Consider the following 23,807-nt stretch of genomic DNA (forward strand, 5'->3'; position numbering starts at 1 on the left):
CAGCTCTCGGATGATGACGTCAAATGTTAAGATACACGCGTGTGCTGCGCTGGCGTAGCCGGTCTCCCTTAAAGAGCGCTGGAGCCCTCAGGGCAGCGTTACAGTGTGAACCCCCCGAGAGGCCGATGATCTCAGGCTGATGATGCAGCCGTTGCCCGGGCGAGCGCTAGCAAATCTGTTGCATTCTGGGAAACATGGACCTCTGCTAGGAATTACACACCAGCCCCATCAGTCTGGGTGTTTCTCCCTCCTCTCAGTACATTGCGAGACTTTGTGAGGTTGTAGAGCCAAATTAAAAGGATATCCCATAAAACTCCCTCCTCGCTCCCTCGGTTGAGTTTGGCTGTTGTGGAGTTCACAGCCTTTTATTTCTGCTCTCATACCAGGAGACCGTTCTACTGTTTCACTCTAGGGGACCAAGTAAGTGATGGTGATTTCACTGCACGTTCTGTCTCTCTGTCCCATTTTCTGCTATTGCAGCAATGTTGGAGAAAAGCATTTGAAAGTCCTCTTAGAGTAAAAGCACTAATGCAACAATACAGTATAAAACTTCCCAGATGCGTTTGCTGCCCAACATTTAATCACAATAGATGTAAACCGTCAGACTGTAACTAGTTACTTCCCCCTGGCAGTTATTTCTTAGTCTGTTCAGTTATTACTAAGGCGTCAGTGCTTGGTTTTCTTTTCTTAAAGACAAAAATATGGATTCAGCTTCTTTTTTTTGGGGAGTCAGGATCTTTCTCCAACGTTTTTCATCTGCTTAGTGCACTTTCCAGACACCTTTTTTTCACAGTTTTGCTGTTAAACCTTCCTCCTTAAATGTGAGTGTGTTCTGTGTTGGTAGCACTGATGTAACAGTAACAGCAGTCACGCTATACAGTGTGAGTGAGCAGCAGAGAGAGGACAGACGTCTGTCAGATGCTTTTGCTGGTTTGGTAGTGAGGCTGTTTGTGTTGTTCACATCATCTCCTGGATCTGACTCCTGATCTGATCAGTGAACAATGCAGGTGATCATCAAGTAAAAGTATGTAAATTATAAAAGCTGCATAAATGCAAGTTTTGAAATTGTAAATGACCTGTAATCCAAACATCCAAGCCAAAGAAGAGTGTTAGTACACAATAAGCAGTCTATAGTAGAATGTGAAAGAATAAAGCAATAATTGACCTTAGACTCAAGTCTGCATCTGTAAAAGCTAACAAACAAACACCAAGATAAAATGGCAATAGATGCAAAACCATTAAATACTGGCTCATTCAAGTTAATGTACGCAGTAAAAAAAAAGAAAACACAAGACCTTTTTAAAATTCAAAAGTAATCTTTAAGAGTGGAGAGTTTTGACTTTTCCAGTGTCCTGAGGAGGTTTTGAAAGGGCAGCAGCCGAGACGGAGGAACAAAAGGACGGGAGGGTGAGGAGCGCGGGCGGAGGGCGGCATGATCGGGGTGAGGCGAGCGCTCGGCGCTGGGGGGGAGACGCGTCCGCTAAGTGGACGCCGCGGCCCGGCTGATGTCAGGGAGGTCCCGGCGCCGCGGCGCCGGCCGCCATTAGGCGCCCGGAGAGCCCCGCGCTCTCGGCTCCCTCTTGACGGCTCTCTCGCTTCGCTCCGACTTCCTCCATCTATCTGCCGCCTCCCGCCGTCTCATCCTTCACCCCCACCTCCCCCTCGCTCCTTCTCATTCACCCCCCATTTTCTCCCATTGTCACTGACCTGAGGATAGAGAGTATTTGTCAACAGCTCTTACTCTGCGGTGAACCTCCCTCTACAAAAGCCCTTCAGGCCAGAATTAATTTCACCCTGTCTCTATGAGGAAGCGCATTGATTGGAAAAGTTTTGTTGTTGTGCGCTCACGGCTTTTTTTTTTTTTTTTTTGTTACCGTCCCCGGCGCCTCTTGATGAAATGCAGCTCGGCTCATGGCGCCTCCTTAAAGCCCTGATCTGTTTAGATCTGCCGCCGTCGCCGTCGCGTTCGGCCCCATATGCTCATCAACCACTGTTCCTTCATCATCAGCTGTCTGCGATGCGTCGCGATGCTTTCATTCGGTCGTGACAGAGGCGAACGAGGGGAGGACGCACACTTTGCGGCATTCGTGTCAAGGTCTCTCAGTGATTGCCTTCCTGTAAGCTGGCTTTTACTTTGTAAAGCCTGTCAGACAGGGGGAGTTCAACATTTTGTGCGCCCACTCTCCCTTTAGTTTAATCTATTTGCAGCCAGTCGGGGTCAGAGTTGGATTGAATGCACTCAAACCAGCGTGATCATCTTCCTGCTCTCGCTCCCTCTGCTTTCACAAACAGTATATTTTTCTTGGACGTGAACACAAAAAATAAAGGCCACTGGTGTATTTGTCTCAGATGTCTGCTTGCCATGGATTCGGTGGAATCTCTGCGGAAGCTGCATATGACTAGGAAATGAAACCACAATAACAGGGTGCGACATAAATAGATTGCGAAAGACCAATATTTACTGTCAACATTTGTGTGCTGGTGGTGTTTTGGTTTCTGTATTTCATAAGGGAATGGCTTGACTTGACTCAATATCCTGTCGTTCACAGATAGCAGAGGAAATGCTCCTACCTCAAATTCAAATGAAATACTGTACAGTAGAATAAAAATCCAAATGTTGATAATGCACTATTAATTAAACATACTAATTGGTATCAGGGAAGTCCATCCGTCAGGTTTGACGGTGAACACTGAGTTAGATCCTACTACTGTCATATACGCTCATAATGATTCCATGTCATGTATATTGTGGAGGAGCATTCACTTCCTGGAGTCTCTGCTGGTTTCCTGGCAACACACCTCTAGCTACTGTAAGGAGTAGCGTAGCATCTAAGTGTAAGTAACAGAACAATTGCCCCTACCTTTTATTTATGGATTAAGAAAATATTATGAGTTGAGATGTGGATGTTATATCGAGGGCGTCGCCAGCCTTTTTTGCAGCGCTGCCCTAAAGCTCAGCTCCACCCGCTCCACAGACCGGAGACACGTGTCATCCTCTCATCTGGGTCTCAGCAGAGGTGCAAATGAACGGATTTCCCAGGTGGAGCGCTCTTGCTTTAATTACTGTTAATGACACCACAATGTATTGCAGTGAGACCACTGGTGGGCACATTATATGCTATATTCACAATGAGCTCGCAGAGGGGGAACGCTGAGTGCTGTGAACACAATGGCATCTGTCCAAGGAGCTAGCGAGGCCAGAGGCAAAGAGCAGGAGGCTCCCTCATCTCCAGTGCAGAGACACACCATCCTGTGGCCCCACACAAACGTCCTCTGAAGCTGCAGAGGATGGAGGCTTTTTTTTTTTTTTTTTGGTGGCTAAGTTTTGTATGGGAGCTATAGTCCACCTGTCAGGGAGCTTCTCTAGGTTCTGGCAGTGACCTGCATGAATGAATGTGCGCCTGATAAGTCCTGTGGCCTCTGGGCTACAAAGATAAGAGCAGCATCCTGACAGAGGAGGAGAAAACGCGAGTCACTCACACACTCGCTGTGTGCAAATTTATGGCCGGGCAAAACACACACACACACACACACACACACACACACACACACACACACACACACACACACACACACACACACACACACACACACACACACACACACACAAATGCACCTGTCTGTGCCCTGTGTGCCCTTGAGCTTAATGAAGACGCCAAAAGATTGTTGTTGTCCCAGAGTCAGAGAGTGGGTCGACTTCTAATTAGTATCACATGAACCTGCTCTGCTCACGCTGCCTCTGAACCCGTAACCACGGGGTCCACGCAGTCAGCGCACCAAGAGATCGCACCTAACCCCAAATAAATGGAGCCCCGCGTGACTCTCCTAACGGATGACAGGGTGAAGAATGACTGAGTCTCAGCTCCGTTGAAACTGGGCCACGGAGGAAATGAGTTCCTCTGTGGGAATAACGTGGCCACCTGTTTAAGCGCAGCGCAGCCGTGGACGTCCGGCGCCAGCTCCCTGTGGCGGCGTATGACGAGCCTTCCTTCAGGAAGGGGGGGGGCTCCTGTCTGCTAGCCCCGCCCCCTCTGATCACTCATGCTAACGATGGGCTCTGCTGCAGAGGAGGTGACAGGAAGCGGGATGAGTCTCAACATAAAGAAAAGCACATTTCGCCAGAAGTGCAGAGCAGCTTTCACACGCGTCAGGTGTGCGACAGTTAAATTGTCAGGTTTTTCCCTGTCGTGGTGCCACGTCGGCGTGTGTCTGTGCGCGTTTTGTTTTTTTCCCCTTTCTTTTGCCAGCGTCTGTTTTACCGAACGGGGAGGAGAGGCTCGAGGGGGAGCGCGTGTTCGTTCCACGATCAAACAGCGCAGTTTAATTTCGGTGTCAAGGATTATGGAGATTTGAACAGATCCTATTCAAAAGCTTACATACTCTTTGTGGATGATGCGTTGCCCAATTTGACTTTGATATAAATCCCTCAGAATGGAAGAAGAAACTTACAGCATCGTTTTTTCCTCCTCTTCCGTTTGAACTGGATGAAACACGTGTAGCTGCTCCGCGAGTAATGGTCGTTCGATAGCGGTCGCTGCTGTGGTGCCACCAGCGAGGCCTGTGGAGGCGCCTATAGTCAACAGCACAAGTAAAGACCAGAGCAGGACGAATGAGAGGGTGAAGGCGCCGGTCCGGTCGAGCGCGAGCCGACGCGCGGCAGAAGAAACCGCAGAAAAGCTCCCGCTTCCGTGCGTTTCCACGAGGTTGCAGCCGCCGCCAAGTGTTTCATTGTTGACAGAATCCAAAACAAAGCACAAAGGCGTATTATGACACACTCTGTCATTATGTGTGCAATAGCATCGTGATGCAATCCGTGCAATTTAAACTATAATGCAGCACAATAGCTGAGCGCGTTGCACTTGTTTTGCATAATGGACTGAAAGTTTCCAGTAGACGCATACTGTGAGTACCCGGCCTGCTGTGAAATAGAACTGCCAACAGCATGTCTCATAAATAATAGCAAGTAGGAGTTTCCAAGCAGAGCCCATTTCAGCACAACTCTAAAAATACTTATGACAAATAGCACAAAGCCTATAGTTAAACATGCACAATAACGCAACAGGGATCTGAAGCCATCTGTGGAAATGACTGGATTCATCCCAAAATACAAATCACTCTTTATCACACGCGCTGGGGATCTTCCCCACTTTGCTTCACTTAACCTAACGTCACACGTTCACTTTGCTCCGACAGAGGATCTGGTCCGATCCGACCCGGTTCCGCTTATCTCCAGCTCGACGCTTCGCTTTCAGCCTGGCGCCGTCCTCTCTCGCAGGACTCCGGCTCTTTTGTCCGACGCTCATATTCTGATACTGTATCAGTCGGACGTGCAGATCCTGTTCCAACCGCCGTGCGGTTGCAAAAAAAACCAGATGAAAAGGAACGGGTCCGATTGTCTCCCCTCCGCAGTGAAGCAACGGCGACTGGCCTCGCTCTTGATCCTAATCACAGCACTCCTCTTCGAGGGTTAAATCCCCAGGCCCAGGCTATTTTAGGGAGAGTGCGATTCTGAATATTGATGAGTCCGATTGCCGGTGGTTGGTGGGAATCACTCCCGTTGAAGAATGGGAGCGTCGGCGCTGCCGCGTTGTTGTGCTGCCGCTCCGCGGGCGGACGTGAGGCGACTCCCCGAGCGCCGGTGCGCCCACATCTGTATTCCGGGCTCGGCTCCCGCCAGATGCTGATGGACCCTTATAGCTGGGCAGATTTACATACGGCCCGACCCGAACAGGTGCGCGTGGAGTAAAGCCCGGCGGGTCAACAGCTTGTTGGAGACAATGTTGAGCTTAGAGGGACAACGATCAAGGAAATGGGCAGCGGGTGCGCGCCCCCAACGCTGAATTACAGCGTCAAGTGCGTGCGGTTTGGGCGCCGTAACGTTGATGATGGCCCGTCTGCACCCGCGTGGCGTTCAGGCTCCACTCAGGCGGTACTGTGTGTCGGACACAGTGGTTCTGGCCCCACATCTGGACCAGTGTAAACGTACAAATTGAACTCAATTTTCACCCCGACTTCCATGAGTTCAAACCACTAATCGACTCATTTTTTTTTTTTCTTTTCCTCTGCTCAGCAACTGTCTCCCAGTCAAGTGTGTTGCTATTTGTCAATTTCCTCCCCAGAATTAAATTTTTTTATTACTGTCTCATTATTTTAGGAATTTGAGTAAATATTAATGAAACTAACTTGTCAGGGGCTTTAAAGGCTGATGGAGTCTTATTCTCCGTATGGGCCAGAACCTGTGTGAAACATACAGGAAGTGAAGTGGAGAGGTTGTGATATTCTCTGACATGTTGTGTGGCTTCAGATCGGCCTTTTTGACAGACCAGCGTAATTACACAGTGACCGCTCCGCTGACATAATAACAGGCGAGTGTCATTTCTTCGGACGCCTCCGCGGGTTTTTTTTGCCGGCTCCTCCAACGGCGGCGCGCGTGTTTATGTGAGGAAACGGAGCGAAATGAGACGCCGGCATTAGTATGCGTGAGCCTCATTAAATATGCACTCATCAAGTCTACTTTTTATTTGGATTCCCTTTGCAGTGGTACAAATCACTGGTAATCAACTGCGGTGACATTTTCCAGCAATTATGAGCAGGCTGTCTCCGTTTCAGCCCGCGCTGGAGACGGATCGCTCGATTTGCTCCCGAGTGCCACTGTGACAACATATCACTCCCAGGAGAGATAAGGACATTTCATATGAGAAGGGACCGGGCACGTAATGTTTACAATATGAAATGGCTCATTATTTCCAAATAATTTGTTAGAAAGGAGAGATGTGACTGTTTATTCCATATGGAATTCCATTAAAACAGCCATACCATTATGCTAAACGCTGCTATAATACATACGGAATTAAGTGGGAGGAACTGGTTGATAAATCACCTAATTTCCATGGGGATCGTGCAAAAGGAAGCGAAAGACTATTAATATAAATAGTTGTGGTGCAAGACTGTTTCTTTTTGAATAGATTCTTTTTTTGTTGTTCATTGTAAAACCTCTTAACAAAAAACTTTTCAGGACAGTGTATTACTGTAGGATCGATGTGTGTTGTCACTTTCCTGGAAAAACTTGTGTATTTTCCGAAAAATAGTGGACTAAGTAGTTTCTACTATTTTTACTTGTTAGGATGTGCTAATGCACCTTTTAAGTGGTTCAATACGCGGAGGCGGAGGTCGGAACCGAGGGCGGAGGAGAATCGAGGGGAGGGGACGACGTGTATAAAAGAGTCAGAGTCATCTGTGTGTGTGTGTGTGTGTGTGTGTGTGTGTGTGTGTGTGTGTGTGTGTGTGTGTATGTGTGTGTGTGTGTGTGTGTGTGTGTGTGTGTGTGTGTCTCTACTCCTCTGTGCTATTTCTGCTGCATCAGCCCCCCCCCCCCCCCCCCCTCCTGGGGTGGAGTTGGTGGAGCAGACATCCTTAAGCTCCTGGTATGCGGTCCTGCCACGTACGGGAGCAGGAGACGAGAAAACAAAACAAATCGCAGGCTCCCCGGACGCCGAGCGGCGCTCTCTTCGTCTGATGCAGCTATAATTGGCTCCAGCGTTACATGCGTTATTTCCTCAGCAGCAGTAGTAAAGTAGTGGAGCAAATAACGTGCTTCTTTCCAACTTGGATGGAATCGTAGTATCTCTTGTTGTAATATCACACAGCACTAGTCAGACATGGTGTTGGTGCCTCCTCCCCACTTTAAATGAAGTTAATATGTACTGTACCCTCACTGCTTTGCTGCTGCACGGTCTAAATGTAATATCATCCACTATACTGCACCCCTCACACTCCCAGGCCTTTAATGCTTGACTTTTATCGTCCTCTTTCTCTCAGTGCTTCTGTTTCCAGCGTCACTACAACCTCGGTTACGTTTACGGTTCAGCTGAAGCAACTGTTCTTTTCAGCCCGTTATTTTTATGCGTCGGCGCCTCCAAGACTCTTTCTAAAGCCTGTAGAAGGTCAGCGCTTTAGGATAATGTTTGACTTTTTCCATCGCTCCAAATGTTATGAGGGAATATTTTCATCAGCGTGGTTGCTAGTTTGATTACCTTTCATATGTGCATTCATTGTCTTTCACGTTTAGCTTCTTGCTTCAAAGTAAAGTTTCATTGTGCAACCTCAGCGCTGATCTGCGCTGTGGATGAATGCTGACTTTGATTGTCATAACAGTCATTATGTATTTTAAGGTCATAACACACATTATTTCCGCAGCTTCTGGCATATGGTCCCAAACCACTAATTAATGAGCTCCTTTGGACATTTATTGACAGGGTAATTGCTTTGATTATGGCCTTGGCTGCATAATAACCAGTAGCACAGTATAGGAGTGTTGACACAGAACGCGTGGGTAACGAAAGCCAGAACAGTCATACTCAAAAGTACTGTAGCACTGAGAGATAACGCAGGCCAATAATAAAGGAAGATCTCGGTTTGTAGTTTCAATGTCAGTGTGACTTCAGTCACATTAGTCAAGTCTTACTTAAAATCCTCTCTTTTGGTTCGCTTCAGTGTGAGTCTTGGTTTTACTGTTTACTTGCAAACACACAATTAAAACACACATAGCACCATGTGGCCCTAGTGAGAACAGAGACCCAGTAGCAGAACTCCTGATGTCTCCATGTTAGTAACGACGTAGAGACGTCCTAAAGCCTTGAGCAGAGACTACGGACAGACCCACATCAGTGGCCGCAACCTGTGGACTGGTGTGTGCTGGTGTGTGCCTGTTCCCAGTCCTGTAGGACTGGTTTTGAACTGTTTCTGGACGTGGATCTTAAGTCAGTCAGTGGACTGGCCTGAAGCACGTGGAGACGCTTCAGCAGGGCTGCAGTTTACCCTGTGATGTCTTCGTGCACTACGTAAGAGTGGAGTTTCAGATTTGCGTGACTTTTGTCAGGTCTCAACATTTTTTCCCAACTTTCAGATTTTGTGTGGGCTTCATTAATCAATATCAGTTGTGGGCAAGCTGCAGTTGTGTACTTTGTTATTTCATCCATTTCATTCAGGGTCTCGTTTATGTTGTTTTACAAATCCTCGCAATCGTTTGAAAGTGCTTTTTTACTCACTGTGTTCATTGTTAAATTAAGGTCAGAGTGTGTCTACAAAACGCAGTTTAGCAAAAGTGCACGGAGCAACTGCTTGAGTGGGAAGACAGGCTCCGACCAACAAACTTAGGCTGCACTTGGCAGTAAATAATACAACTAAATCTCTCTTCTAATGGTCATTTAACGTTGCCAAGCTATTACCAGCTTCACCTTTGATCTGTTTTACTGTAGCCGTGCACACAGACAGAATTTTGAAGGGAAAAGTAATTTACTTAGTTTCAGACCAGTAGTTCACAGATATATAAAAGCCACAGAAGATGAAAGGGCTGAGGATGGAACCTGTTTATGAGGACGGTGTCTGTAGAAACAGAAGCGTTATATGTGGGGTTCCTTAATGTTACAGGTGCTGTGTTGGACCTGACCTGTGTGCTATGAAACCACACGCTGTGGCCACTTTATTAGGTACAGCAGCGCATTTCGCCATGTTTAGGTGCCAGGTGGCCAATCTAATATACATCACGGCCAAGACCTACACAGTATCACATCCACCTTACTGCACGTAATGGGCTCCAGGAGAACCAATCAAATGAGTCCAGCGCAGGATTAATTAATCCTAATTGGCGGATGACGAGGAGTGTTTGGAGCTGCCGCCCCTGCGGGATGGCCCCGCCACCTCTACTCCCCAGCGAACGCCACCCCCCATTTGATCTGCGCTAATCTAATTAGCACTTTAACAGGAACACCTGGGCTCTTTACTGAAGGAGCCGCGGCTGCTGTTGTGCGCACGCACACACTCCCGCCCGCACGCACGCCTCCCAGATGGGCCTTTTGATGGCGGCAGGCGCCGGATAATGATTGCACTTAAACACTCTAACACACGTAACGGCCATCATGCGCCTCGCACGCACGCGCGCACACGCACGCACACACACGCACGCACACGTGCACCGAATGTATGTTACGCTTTTAATGTGAGGGTATGTGGAGAGAGGGGACGGTTTCAGCCCCCAATATACATCTAACTGCCCGCTAAATGACGCAATTAGACTGTGGTCTGATAGTGCACCTGATTAGATTAGCCGTGGCTTGTGCTTTCTGCTCCAACTCACCGCAGCCTTAAACCCAACCTTGACCCCAATTAGCCCCGCACTCATCAGAGAGAGCTGAGGGACATCGGTGATGCAGCAGCTTATCACCCTGCTGCTAATTGGACTGATTGGGCAGGATAAATATGGTCAACGCTGTAATGCAGAGCCCCCAATAAACAGGCACGGCGTCCAGCCATGGGCGCTGAGGCGGAGTAGACGGATCTGTATATCTGCACGTCCTGCACCCCCACCCCAGCCACCCCCTCGCAGCGCATATTCCTCATTTAATGAACACTTCATTAATTATTTAATTAGCCACCATATAATAGGAAAACCTAATCTCTGTGTCAGTTTAGTTGCATGAGTAGTTTTCATAAGGAGATATACTGTAGTTACTTTGCTTTTCATACTGGAGAAGGTCAAAAGGACAAATAAGCTCATTCTAACAATACAGTATGTACGCTTACGTAGCTTGAGATCAGGATTTAGGACTGGGACGGCCATTCCATAACCCACCATAGTCCAACAGCCTTGATGTGAAGCTGATGATACTCTAAAATTGTGAGCGTGACCTTGTTCTTCATTATTCCATCCACTAATTCACTGTCCACTGAATTACTGTACTACAGTAAGTCCAGTGTTCTGGCGTTTAAATGCCCATTGAACTGTACCTCAGGTCATTCCGCCCCAACTCATCACTTGTCTCGTCTACTGTCTTTTATCCTATATAGTGGTTCCTCCTGCAGTTCCTGTCAAATGTACAGTACTGTATGCATCCAGACGCCAGACTGTAACACTGAATGCCTTAAAATAACTCCGGCAGGTAGAAGTGGACGTGTTGACAGGCTGTTGCAGGTCATTTGCTGTGTATGCGTTGTAGGGTGCCGATCAAATTGCCCCATGTGTTCTGTCTGTGGGGTTAATGTCAGGTTTTCATTGCAGGAAGTAGATAGCAGAAGGATCATGTCATATACCAGCATCACACAGTGGCTCCTATACAACGGCCTGGAAGTTACAGTACGAAATCTCCCGCACAGTGTGTTACTGGTATAAGTGAATCCGCAGGGGTCCGAATCCTTCTGCCTGCACCCTTTTCAGTACACGCCTGGAGGAATTCAAGGCTAATGGGAATTTACAGTACAGTAGGAGCAAATGCCTTCAAAACAAACAAACAAAAACTAATGATAATAATAAAGGAAAATAAAGACAGAGAAGGAGTGCAGTTAAAGCTCAGGTTAGAACGATGGAGTGTGTAAAGGCGTGGGAGAGATGAAATCAAAGGATAGAAGAAAGGGAAGGAAAAAGTGAGACAGAGCCGCCGAGGCCTCTTGACAGTCCTCTGAGCATCAGCCGTGGGGGAAAATTGGGACTTGTTTCACTTGAATGCATGTTGAATTGCTCTCTGTTTGTGGAGTTTCTCTCCAGCTGAATCATTTGAACTATTCATTTGATTCTCTCCGCAGAAGAGCCCAAATCACGCTACGGTAGCCCGACACTTGTACTTGTCGGGTCCGCGCTCCCGAAGGAGCATTTACCGCGCACGTACTGTACTGTAGATCTGTTGTTGAAGTGAGAAAGCAACACTGTAATTTTGACACAATGGCTCATTACATTTCTTTGTTTCCCTTGTTGTGATGTGTATCGGCGCCGTATGCAGTCTGAATTAACCAGCAAAGCAAAATACCGAGGGGGGGGGGCGGGTTGCACACTGTGCTTAGATTTGATCAAGCAACAATTAGGCTTCAAATAACATTTGCAGAAAAGCAAATTACTTTTTAAAACAATAGATGAGTTCTTTATCTACCTTATATTTATGGAAATTCAATTTAGTCAGAAGAAGGACGATACAGTATGTGATCCCTCCACCAAACGTGTTAGATTAAAGCCCTTTATTATCCCTCTCATTTTACTGTATCACCATCACTGACCCTGTGTATTAAACACTTTAATCATCTCATTACGCTGCAAAAAGTACAGCAAAAGCTGCTGATATGCTCGGAGTGCAGCGTGTGGCGAGCAGTTGATGAATTATCCAAGGTGCTATTTTCCATCCACTGCAGGAGAAGCCTGGTCGTGTACTCGAGCATCCCGCCCACACGCGCTCAGTGAGGTCACGTTGCGAAAGTGGGTTTCACCCTCTCAGAGGAGGATGTGAGTAAAGCGTTTGCGGTTTTGTGAATCTAAACAGCCACTGCTTTTTTTCTGACGTGTCCATAGAACAAATCAATAGATAAGTGCAGTGTCAGAGCGGCCAGGACTGTTATATTTCAGACCGAAGCTGGAGAGTAGCACAAAAAAACTGAGAAGTAGGCGGCAAAGCAACAACAGACTAACGCAAACTGTCAGATGGTGCTACCGAGGTCCGGGACGCCGGGAGAAGGAGCCTTCTGTCTGCAGTCATGTTTCCTGAGCCACGGTTTCAATAAAAGGAACGAGAGAGGGAGCACAGGACACAGACTGTGGATCACGAACGCTGAGCCGCACTGGAAACACACCACAGCACAGCACAGCAAACGGCAAGAGCTGCAGCACAAGCATGACTCAGGTGTCCTGATCTCGGCCAAAGACAGCCCCGCATGAGGAACCAGGAGGTATTTTTGATTGAATGTGCTATATTAAAGTATCAGGTACAGACTCCAGACCTGCCTTCCGGTGTCACTCCAGTGATTAGTGGACGGGGTCAGATGCAGTAAATCAGGTCACACGTGGTAAATCTGGGTGAAAAGCAGGAGCTTGAGGAGACAAGGCCCAGGAGGATTTGTGGCTGTTAGTTTTACAACGCTGCCAAAAACTGTGAAAGGTATTAGGATGATTCATTTGTGTCTTTAAGCCTCGGGCTGGTTCCTAAAAGAATATTAGAAATTGCACTCTCGTCAAATCCATGAAATGATGTTTTAGTCATCTTTGGCCCATTTGCATATTTAATCTGCAACGCGGTAAGTTTTTCGTGGAGAAGTCTGTTATTTTAGTGCTTTTCCGGTGCTGTTGGTGAGTGAGATGTTGCAGCAGCTCCTTGCTTTCATCCAACACTTTGATTGTGGGAAGAGAAGAAGTGTCAGGGTCCAGGTACAGTAAACACTGTGTGAAGTGACCTGCCTGAAGCCTTCTCCATCCGCACTGACTGAGATAAGACAATACGTTTTAAATCACAAGCTTTTAACTGGAGAGCATCGCAGTGAGTGGACTTTCCGGCCGTTCTTTGTGCATTTTAACGGCCTGACAGTCGACTGATTTCAGGGACGTCCCAGAGGGCCGGAGCCTGACCAACGCTGTCACGGCTCACTCTTTTTTTTTTTTTTCTTTTGGCAGAGCGGTATCTGGAGAATAGACGGCGAGGCGCCGATTCATCTGGGCCAAGTTTTAAAAATGCCTCCTGTAGAGCCAAGAAAACGGACTCAGGCAGCGGTGATCCACTCCTCCAACGTAATAGTGTGTCAGCGCGTTGAGCGGCGAGGCCCGGATCAGCCGGGCTCATTCGCATGCTCGATTAACCGCGCTCTCGTCTGTATGCGCTGCGGAGGCTTTGGAATCATGGCGACTCAAGGCTACATAATAGCGGGTGAATTCTACCTCATCAACTTAACCCTGCGGTAAATGATGCAGATACAGATCTGTATGATAAGAGTGGCTGTAGTTTAACATCTCAGTACAAAAGGTCATCGTTTATTTATTATACTCATAATAAAGCAAACTGCTGCAGTTTAGCCACCAGTAACACGGTCAATGTGTTGACAGCATGATGTCTGGAATGATAATGATAATGATAAATAGTACAGTCCAACAATATGTCATAAAAACCAAAACCCATTTGTGAAAAAATGTGGATACGCTCCAAACCATTAAAACATATTAGATGTAAAAATATATGGTCAGTGAGACTAGTTTACATTATGCTCCAGTTCTGTCTGTCACATTATTCATTTCCATGTAATATATCAGTTCTGTTTGAAGGAAAACTGTACTTGCAGTCACTGTCAGCATAATCTTAGTATTAGCTTTGATTTGTCCCATATTTCAAAATGTTTTCTCAGCAGTCTTCCATTGTGTGCATGCTACTGTACTGTGCGTTATCCAGAGCAACAATATCTGGTTTTATTATACAAAAGAGAAAAGGAACGCTGTTATTACCGTGTCAGTGCCAAGACGGAACCCCCCCCCCCTCCATATTTCTGTGTCATGCCTCCGGGTGAGCGCTAACTACGCTTAAGAGGCAGATAAAGCGAAGGCATCACTTGCGTAGGTCGCGGTGGCCCAGATAAGGCCTCGCGCGGCCGCCGTCCCGCTGTAATTAACCAACGTCAACGTGATTAATCGTGCCGCGTGTCGGCTGAGGTGGAGGCCAGGAGGGCGTCCGCGGGGTGAAGTGGAGCGTTTGAGGGGATGACAGTCCAAACGTTTGCAGAAGAACTGCTCTCAGCGCGTGGACACGACGCATCACGGCGCAGTTAGAATCCTTCAAAATAAAAAAATCGTTTGGCGCCTCTCCAGCCGTTCCGGGATCCGCAAGTCGCTGAGCAACGCGGCCGTCTGTTCACAGCTCGTCATTAGCCCATGAGCGGCCCACTTACTGTCCAGCACCACCTTCCACTAAAGCGCAGCCATCAACGTATCGAGCATCGCCGCTTGATGCGATGTTTAAATACGTGTTTATTGCTAACGGCCTAAATGCGCGGAGCTCAAGCTGCTGCAGTGGCTTCACCGCCGACGTTCTCGGCTAAAGCTTCATAAATATCAGCTGAGCAGCTCCCCAGCATCAAGTGCAGTATATGAATCAGCTTTACCATTTCTGGAAGGAAGCGGAAAACTATTAGTGTGAGGAATAATGTTGCGCCTTGAAATGCTGGTACTAGTGGGTTTTTATAGAGCTATTTCGAAACCTTTTTTTTTTTTTTTTGCTCGTCATCATTTCTCTAAGCATTTGAAAAGAGGCCTGAAGAAGAGCCAGTGGGTTTTGTCTTGAGTGCGAGCACTAGTGAAGAGTCAGAGCGGAACAAAGAACGCACTGGCAATTTGATTATAATATCACACCTATTCAGACAGTTAATGCGGTGTCTTAGATGTCAGGCCGTCCTCTTTCTCCCTCATTCTCCTCCTTCTCTCTCTCTCTCTCTCTCCCTCTCTCTCCCTCTCTCTCTCTCTCTCTCTCTCTCTCTCTCTCTCTCTCTCTCTCTCTCTCTCCCATCCTCTCCTCTTTGCTTTGTGCCAGAGATCAGCCCTGACTCGAGGGGCTTTGATGAAAGCCTTTCAAAGCAGAATGTGACTGTCTGAAATGTCATTTTCAGATCATGTCTCTAAAACAGGGCCCGTCGTATCATGTGGAAGGCTGGACTTCGTTAGTGGTTGGTTCCGTTTTAAGTCGGCCTTCACAAACACAATCGCTCACTTAAATCACTTGTGGCTGCTTTTTATTTTCCACTTGAGTTTTTACAAAGCAACCGATCCCATACATTAAAAGGACAGCAGCCGTGCTTCCAATGGCTAGTGCCCTCCTTTGTTCCCTGTTCTGACTCCTGATGCAGAGATGGATGATGTGGATAAAGAAGAGTTCTGTTATTGAGAGAAAAAAAACACACTTTAGCAATTTTAGCATTTTAACGTTCCTGCAGCACAATGGTTGTGCTTGACTGACACCTTGGGTTTATAGCTAAATGGTTTATGTTCATGCTCCAAAATACAAATAAGGCTTTAATGATTTCCATTTTATTCTCACATAACTCCTTAAGTTTTAATCTTCTGTCATATGAACACGTGCTGTAATAAAAATGGTTTGACTGGTTAAATATCAGTACATCAGCTGTGTTATTTTGACTCAGGCAGCATGTCAGTCTGATACAACAACCAGTCACATGCCTTCAAACAACTAGATTGGATTTTAATATACAGTGTATTAAAAATCAATCATTCTGACTTTCCATACAACAAAACATACGTGCAGCAGCACTTTGCACAGAATAATAGCAAGCAAATTCAGGAAACGCTTGAGGTGAGAGTAAATGACTAATTGAAGTAAACTAAATAAAGTAAAAAGCAGAATTTAGAGAATGCAAAAGGATAAGTAGATAAAGTAGATGCATAAAATAATTTAGTATGGAAAATTAGAGCGTATAAATCTATTAAAATTGAAATTAAGACCATGAGAAAAGATTTGATTGAGAGATGGGAAAGTAGATATGGAGATACATAATTATAAAATATAGTTCAATTTTAGGAAGATAAACACCATAAGATTAGTTTTTAACATTGATTCATGACCCATGTTGTAGTAGTTTCTTCAAATGACAAACACAGTAAAGCTGTAAAGTAAAGTAAAGACGACAAGAAAAAGATTTCTAAAATGGCCATTTTCATGATGTTTTTAAGGACAAATCACCGAGGTGCCGTAGAATGAAAGGGGCCGACTGAGAGGAGTCTCTCAATCAACTCTGTGCTCTTCGAAGTTTTCCGGCACCGAGGGGACGAATCCCCCGCCGCTGTGACTTCAGCCCCGCGTCGACGTGAACATCTTTTGCTGGGCAGGTCCTGCCAGGGAGTCTATAATTGAGTTGAGACTCGGGAAATACTCATTAAGACGTTGTCAGTCGCCAGAGGAGGCCGTGCTCAATGTGTTTAGACACCAGCGAGACTGCGGGCGTCCCAGAGCCCTGCTCCTCTCCAGCTGGAGGGCAGGAGTGTGTGTGTGTGTGTGTGTGTGTGTGTGTGTGTGTGTGTGTGTGTGTGTGTGTGTGTGTGTGTGTGTGTGTGTGTGTGTGTGTGTGCGCGCGCATTCCCTTGCATTCATACCTGTGTGCTCGCGTGCAGTCATGCGTGACTGTGTGCATGGCTTTAATAAACTTGCGGCTCCGCCGAGCACCATCTGCCCGCACAGCGTCGCTCCAGCAGGAGCTGCTTTTGAGGGACGCCCCTGTCACCCGCTGTGTGTGACAGACTATTGATGGAAACACCTGTTTATTGTCCCGCTTTCGCTGTCCTGCCTCGAGCTGCCGCTTCGGCGGATGGAGTTTTATGACAGTGGGCATTAACCTCTAGCCTTTAATTTAATGCATCTAAAGCAGCCTCTTAAATTCAGTCTATCCCATACATATATTCCACTTAATCAACCATAAACCCAGGAGTCGAGCCTTGGTTTGTTGTTTTGGTGAACAGCCTCCTACTGTGTGTAACAGCGAGTTGATGTGATCATTAAAAGCAGGCTCAGGGTGTCTGGCCATTGATTGCGTGCTCTCCCTCTGCCTGCCTGAGATGGAATTGATTAGAGGGCCATCGATGACAAGAAGGGGCACAAACACGCAGTCCGACACCGAGCAGGGCAAAGGATTTGTGACCAGCATGAGGTGATCCTCGCTCACCCGTCAGTGGCCGTAGGCAGCGCCGCAGACAGTCATCAGGTTCACGTGTAGGAATCAAAGCCTCCGGAGCGGCTTTGATGATGTCACAGTTATTGATGCCGCCCTGGTGTCGAGGAAAGCGCAAGGACTGAGACATAGCATTAGCATCCATCTCATGTAACTAGACCACAGCAGTGGCTCGGCTGCAGCAGAGCCTTAAACACCATCAGCGTCCTCATAAACAGGCCGTTTCTATAGGCATTTTAGTTAGTGTAATAAACAAGGGCCTAATAAAAGGCCCATCTGCTCTTTATGACATTAGAAAGACTAGATGTGTGTGCGTGCGTGTGTTGCGCTGCCTTTGTGTGCGCCTGCGACGCATTCAGAGGCGGACGCACAACGCAGGTTAGAGCTGGACAGCGTTGTGAGACAGATGGATGAAGTTCATTAAGCGTGTGACAGTTAACACCCCCTGCAGGGCCACGTCTCTGCAGCTGATTCATAAATGTTGGCTTTACCAGCGTCTGCCTCCTGTTATTTATACGCCAGAGTCAACATTTCTGATGAGTGGCGCTGGGATGATTATGAATGCCGTCCTCTGGTGTATGTGTGGGACCAATGTCTGGGATAATTACGTGCCGTAGATTACAGATGCCAGCAGATCTTTGAGTGAATTAATAATTTCATTCATTTCACTCGCAGCGCTGTCTTCGAGCCCGACATCTTGTCTCCGGCCCGTGTGGGGCTGTAGAACCATAATGATCAACTCATCCTTTTATCCTGAGCAGCAACAAGTCCACATGGAGATTGCTGTGAATTCACAGCTCATATTTAAAACACTCATCATCGGCGCCCGGAGCCTCGTGAGCGCTTCCCATGCAGGAACGTTGACTCCTGACTTTTGCCCGTGTCAAGTGTTTACTCAAACTTTCCTCACGGTTCGGACGCGTGGCTCTGCATCTCTCACCATCATTGCTCTTTTTTTTCTTTTTTTTATTTCCTGCCTCATACGCAGCTAATTTGCTGCTCAGTTTAAACCTCTAGTGAACTATTATAAAAGCTTTCAAGCTTTATTAAAACGGTCTTACAGAAATGTGGAACGTGGCAGGAAGCGTTAACTTTTCCCTTTGAGTGGATTAATGTAATCACACAAAGATAATCATTCATCTAATAATGATTTTTCTCCTTCTCAAACAGATCCTCTGATATCTGCAGCCTCTGCTGGATATTGGAGGGTTTTTATCTGCACCTGTTTAACTTTCCCTCTGCGTGTGAGCCTGTTCGTCAGCTTAATAACATCTACCTGGTGATTCATCCGGTCATTGTCCTCATTGCACCTTCCTCCTGTCTTCTCCTTCACAGCTTCTCCGTAACACATCCGCTCCTCCGTCTCCTCGCGTTCAAAGCCTTAACTGGGCTCTGCCGCGTGTTTGTCTTGCAGACGCTGCCCACCACCACGTACGAGCTGGAGATCGTGGCCAAGGACATGGCGGGGAGTGAGGTCGGCCTCACGGGAACAGCCACAGCTACCATTACCATCACAGACAAGAACGACCATGCCCCTGAGTTCACACACCCGCTGGTGAGAAGCAGCCCCTGCTTTTTTTTTTCTTGCCTCCGCTTCGTCTGAATGGACCGGCTTCTGTTTTTTTCCCACTCCCTTTGTCGCTTGTGCGCAGCTTCTTCAGACGCTGTGTGGGAAAACTGTTTGTTTACCCCTGCAGGGTGGTCAGAGGTTAGGGTCAGTTAGATGTAGATGTAGCACGTTTTCTCAAGGACTCAGGACACATCGACAGGCCGGATGCCTCCCAATGGCAGGCACCGACAAAACAAGGCCGTGTGCAGGAAAGTTTCTTCTAATTACAGAGCTCTGCTTATTTAAACCATTTGTTTTAATACAGTACAGTACTTTTATTGCATATACACTACAGTAGCCGCCAGGCTTTTAGTAATGTGGCAGCAATAATTCCCATACTAGCGACGTTGAAAGCTTTTTGTTATGTTTTATTCAAAATATACAGTATTGAAGCGGTATCAGATGCAAATAGCACTTTTTGAACTTGAAGAAGCTGTTCTGTCAAGAGTGTCAACCAGGCCCCCTGTGGTTTCCTTATGTGTGGACTCCCTGATGTTACTGCTGTAGCGTGTGTGTCTCAACGCACCCCCCACCAGACACAGAGCGGTTAACGTGTTACAGGACGGCAGGCAAAATCTGGAAAAAGAAAGACAAAGAGCAGGGATTTTAATAATGTAAACAATGGTAGAAGGGAAATAAGGGAACAAACAAAGAAGGAAGAAAACCAGTGATCTACATAAATGAACTCAAGTTACAACATCTGGACAAAAGCAAGAATAAGAAACCAAGGTGGAAAGCAGGCGTGTGAGGCACATAAAAGGAGTGGGTACAGCACGAAGAGAATAACATGCAGCTGTGCAGATGTGTGAGTGTGGCCTTCAAGCCTCCTGTCACGTTTCATTTAATGTAGTTCAGCGCTACTTGAAATAACTGCAGCTTTAATGATCCTATTGTTGTTCTTAAATGTTTATTGCAGCGACAAATAAGTGTGTCTCCTTTTCCTCTGCTTATATATAATCAGCTGTCGATGACTTTGTGGCTACCGAAACCTTTAGACGCGTGCGTTTTACTCAGCGCGACCTCTCTCACGGGAAGACGCGTGTCTGTCGCGATCCGCTGAAGGTAAAAAGCTGCCAGAAATGTGTGCGACGTGAGGGAACGCGCCGGCGTCAGTAATTGCGTGTCTCTGAGCGCGTCGTAGCAGCGGCGGATGCGCTCGGGTTTAGTGACGGGCTGCTGAGTCAGCGGTTCCGCGAGGAAACGCCAACGCACTAAACCGAACGCCTGCAGGTCCTGTAACACAACATGTACACAAAAAGTAGCACACGGTAATTCACACTTAGCGTCCGTTTGAATGAAGCCGTCCGAAGCTGCGACCGCGCGCCGTCCCTTTTCATCCTCCTCTCTCACCTCTGGAGGTGAGAAGCTGAAGCAGAAGAAAGCTGAAAAAATAGAAGCCCCTGTGCTTCGAGGGGCCCTCATAACACTAAGTTGCGTGGTTCTTAATGGAAACGCCCGCAGCTGTTGTCAGGTCCTGAGACGCATCGTGCTTCGCCCCGACCCAGCATCCCCTGCAGCCCTCCCATGATGCATGGGGGTGTCAGCCACACTCGCACGGAGCGCCGCTCAGATGTGAAGTGTTACAGCTCAGAGGGTCCGCCAGGGCCGCGCACAGTTTATCGTGTCCGTGTCCTACTTAATGTTCTAATTTCTCACTGGGAGGAGATCCGTTTAACGGCGTGGAGAAATTGAGCCTTTAAAAAAAAAAAAAAAGCAAGCGTTTGAACGCTAAGCTGCCAGTGTAAATCCTCCCCTCCCCGCGTCCCACCTGCCCACCAATCACAGATGACCTCACCGATGACCGCCATCATAGTACGGGTGAGTCTGAGTGTGTCTGCGCTGAACCTGTGTCAGCAGCAGCAGCAGCAGCAGCGCTCAGACTTTCACTGTATAAATTATTAAACGCAATATCCAAGTCTTTTCACAGAACTTCCCCCAAAATGCCCCACCTCGGTGGGATCTGGACTTCCTTTCTTGTGCTGAAAGCGCTACCTCCTGCGGACCCGATGTAAGCCCTAAAACCGTGTCTTCCAGCTCGTGAGCCGAAGTCAAGCAGGGACAGATAAAGACCGCGTGAGCAGAAGGAGCGAATGAAAGGCAACAGAATAGACCAAAGCAAGCAAAACGCATGTTTAGGAGATTCATTCTCCCCCTTTGTTATTCATTAGATCCACTGCAGCTGGATTCCTTTTGGATTCACATTGTGTCTAAATTCAACAAACCTAATCCTCATGCATCCTTCAATAGACTGAGTGATTCACACTATATGTCTATGTAAGTCTCCTCTGAACGTACTGTATGTAGAAACACTGACGTCCTGTATCAGACACGCTGTCTTTAGACATTTACAACTGTGGCACAAACATAAACGATGTAGAGAAAAACTATTAACTGCTTTAATGCTTTTTCATATTATTTTACTCCCACATTTGCAGCTACAGAAGCATTTGATCCTGATCCATGAACCCAACCAGCCGACCCGACTAGTATCTAAACGCACCATCGTTATAATTCTTATTAGCACCTTCATTTGATTTTATTGATGCCGTTACCACATGTGATAAGTAATGATTGTCAGTAACCACTCTAGGGATCTTAATCCTTCACACCCTTAATATGAGTGTGATCATTGGAGGACACTGGAGACAATGCTGTGATGACAGAAACAGTGCTTTGGCTCGTTTTTTTTTTGTTTTTTTTTTCATTTTTGGATTCCTATTGACTCATGAAGGTCGACTGTCTGCACAGAAAGCTCACGTCCTGCTTGAGTGGCTGCACCGGAGGCAGTTTGAGTCGTTGCATAATCACTGTTCACGCGCAGGACGACACACAGTACCTCACAGCGCAGCCTCACGTACTGTAAACAGCTGATTAATTAAAAACCAGGTTCTTTGCCTTTTCTGTAGACACGGTGTGAGGAAACGCACTGTATTGATTTTCAAAAAAAAAAAAAAGAAAAGAATGTTTCTTTAAAGAATCTCTTTGAGAAGTGAAAAGCCGCTTAAGGTGAGACGCAATTCAACCACCGCATTGGTTGACTGATGCGATGCTGAAACCTTCGCATATAGAAAATCTTTAAAAGCTTTTATTGCAGATGTTGGAATTTAGAACAGCGCGCTTAACTCCCATTTTCTTTCTCCTCACCAGGTTTCTTTTTTTTTTCCTAGGATGGATGATTCAGTGTAATCTATCCTCCACTTTTTAACTCATAAGCTAAGGTTTCCTGTCTTACTAGCGAATGTATTACATTTTGCTACCAAAGCTCCTCCTGTAGGGGATTGCGCTCTGACCTGATTAATTTTTATAGCGAGGGTCTAATCCTGTTTTTATGAGGAGCGGAAGCAAGGGAAAAAAAAGATATGGAACCCTTTGGTAGTTCTGCCATTTAAAAGGCCAGATAAAGCGTCTATGATGCTGGAGCGATACGTTCCTTGTCCATGTCAGTCATATCCAGCTCAGGTTATCTCCATGTGCTCACAGCTGTGTTGTCTTTGATTGTTAAACCTTTGCACCCGTGAATGCAGGTAATTGTGCAGACCTACACACACACACACACACATACACACACACACACACACACACGGCTAATTCCACGCTACTCTATGTTTGACTGGGCTCCGCTCCTCATAACTACTCCTCTGGACCTTATCACCGCTGTCACTCAAACTCTCTGACACCCAGCCTCTGTTTTTCTCCCCTCTCTTTAAACGTTGTGCGCTCTTTACCTGCGCTTGTCGGCCGTCCTGCCTCTCTCTCCTCCGTGATGACCTGGAGAACACGCCTGCCCGCGGTCCATCTGTCCCGCTGATAAACATGTCGGCGGCGGTGGTCGGAGCCATGGGCTCCCGCTCCGTCCTGGGGGGTGGTGAACGGCGTCAGGGATCAGCGTGGGCCGCGCGTGACTGCTCCACTAGTTCTCAGGTGCTGTGCATGCTGTGCTTTTACCCCGAGTGGGTCGCCGGTGCCTAGTTGAGCCAGGATTAGCGCGCCGCGTGACCGGTCGGAGGCCGGGAGCGTCGGGCGCGACGGCTGCACATGCTGTCTGTGTTAGCGCCTTCGGTGTCGACGTGTTATTTGGCCGAAGCACAAATGCATGGGAAGCTTGATGCGTTTCTTTTTTCTCTGGGTGATGGAGCCAATCCCAGCTGTCATTGAGCAGGAGGCAGGGTGCATCCTGGACAGATTGCTGGTCCATCACAGGGCTGACACATAAACAGACAACCCTTCACACTGAGTCGCGCGCGGGCGCTTTAGAGACCTAACTGCATGTCTTTTGACTGTGTGAGGAAGTCTTGTGATCCTTTTCCAACACGATCTGCTCAGATTGTTGAGTGTGTAGCACTGTAGAACCAGGAGGGAGGTCTGGACTCTGGGACTGTCTTCATTCTGATCAGTGAAAGAGTGGAACCATCGACGCGGCACCGCCCAAACCCATCCATCAGCTGGGACACGTCCGAGGTGTTGCTCTCGCTCTTGTCTCCTCTCTGTTCAATTTTGCTGCAGCGACAAATGCCGGGGCTGTCGTGCGCCGCAGAAGGTAGCAAAGCCGCTTTGCCGAATGTCAGATTCATCAAAAATCTATCTTTGGAAACAGCTCCAACCGAAGCTGTTCAAATTTAATAAAGACACAGGTAAGCTTATTAGCTCCCCAGGCACACGCACTGTGTGCAGGATTTAAAGCTGGGGGGAGGGGGAGGCGCGAGCCGGGTGTTAGACAGAGAGCGGGCACCAG

At 47.3% G+C, this 23,807-nt stretch overlaps 1 protein-coding gene across 1 annotated transcript in view; it reads left to right on the plus strand.

Moving 5' to 3' along the window:
• cdh13 (cadherin 13, H-cadherin (heart)) overlaps positions 1-23,807 on the plus strand; it is a 219,033-nt gene that overhangs the window by 154,177 nt on the left and 41,049 nt on the right. The window contains exon 9 of the mRNA XM_029154538.3: positions 18,881-19,021. Coding sequence (XP_029010371.1) covers positions 18,881-19,021 — 141 coding nt within the window. The remainder of the gene's footprint in view (positions 1-18,880; positions 19,022-23,807) is intronic.

This window comes from Betta splendens, chromosome 6 (assembly GCF_900634795.4).
Source record: "Betta splendens chromosome 6, fBetSpl5.4, whole genome shotgun sequence".
In the NCBI taxonomy this organism is placed as follows: Eukaryota; Metazoa; Chordata; class Actinopteri; order Anabantiformes; family Osphronemidae; genus Betta; species Betta splendens.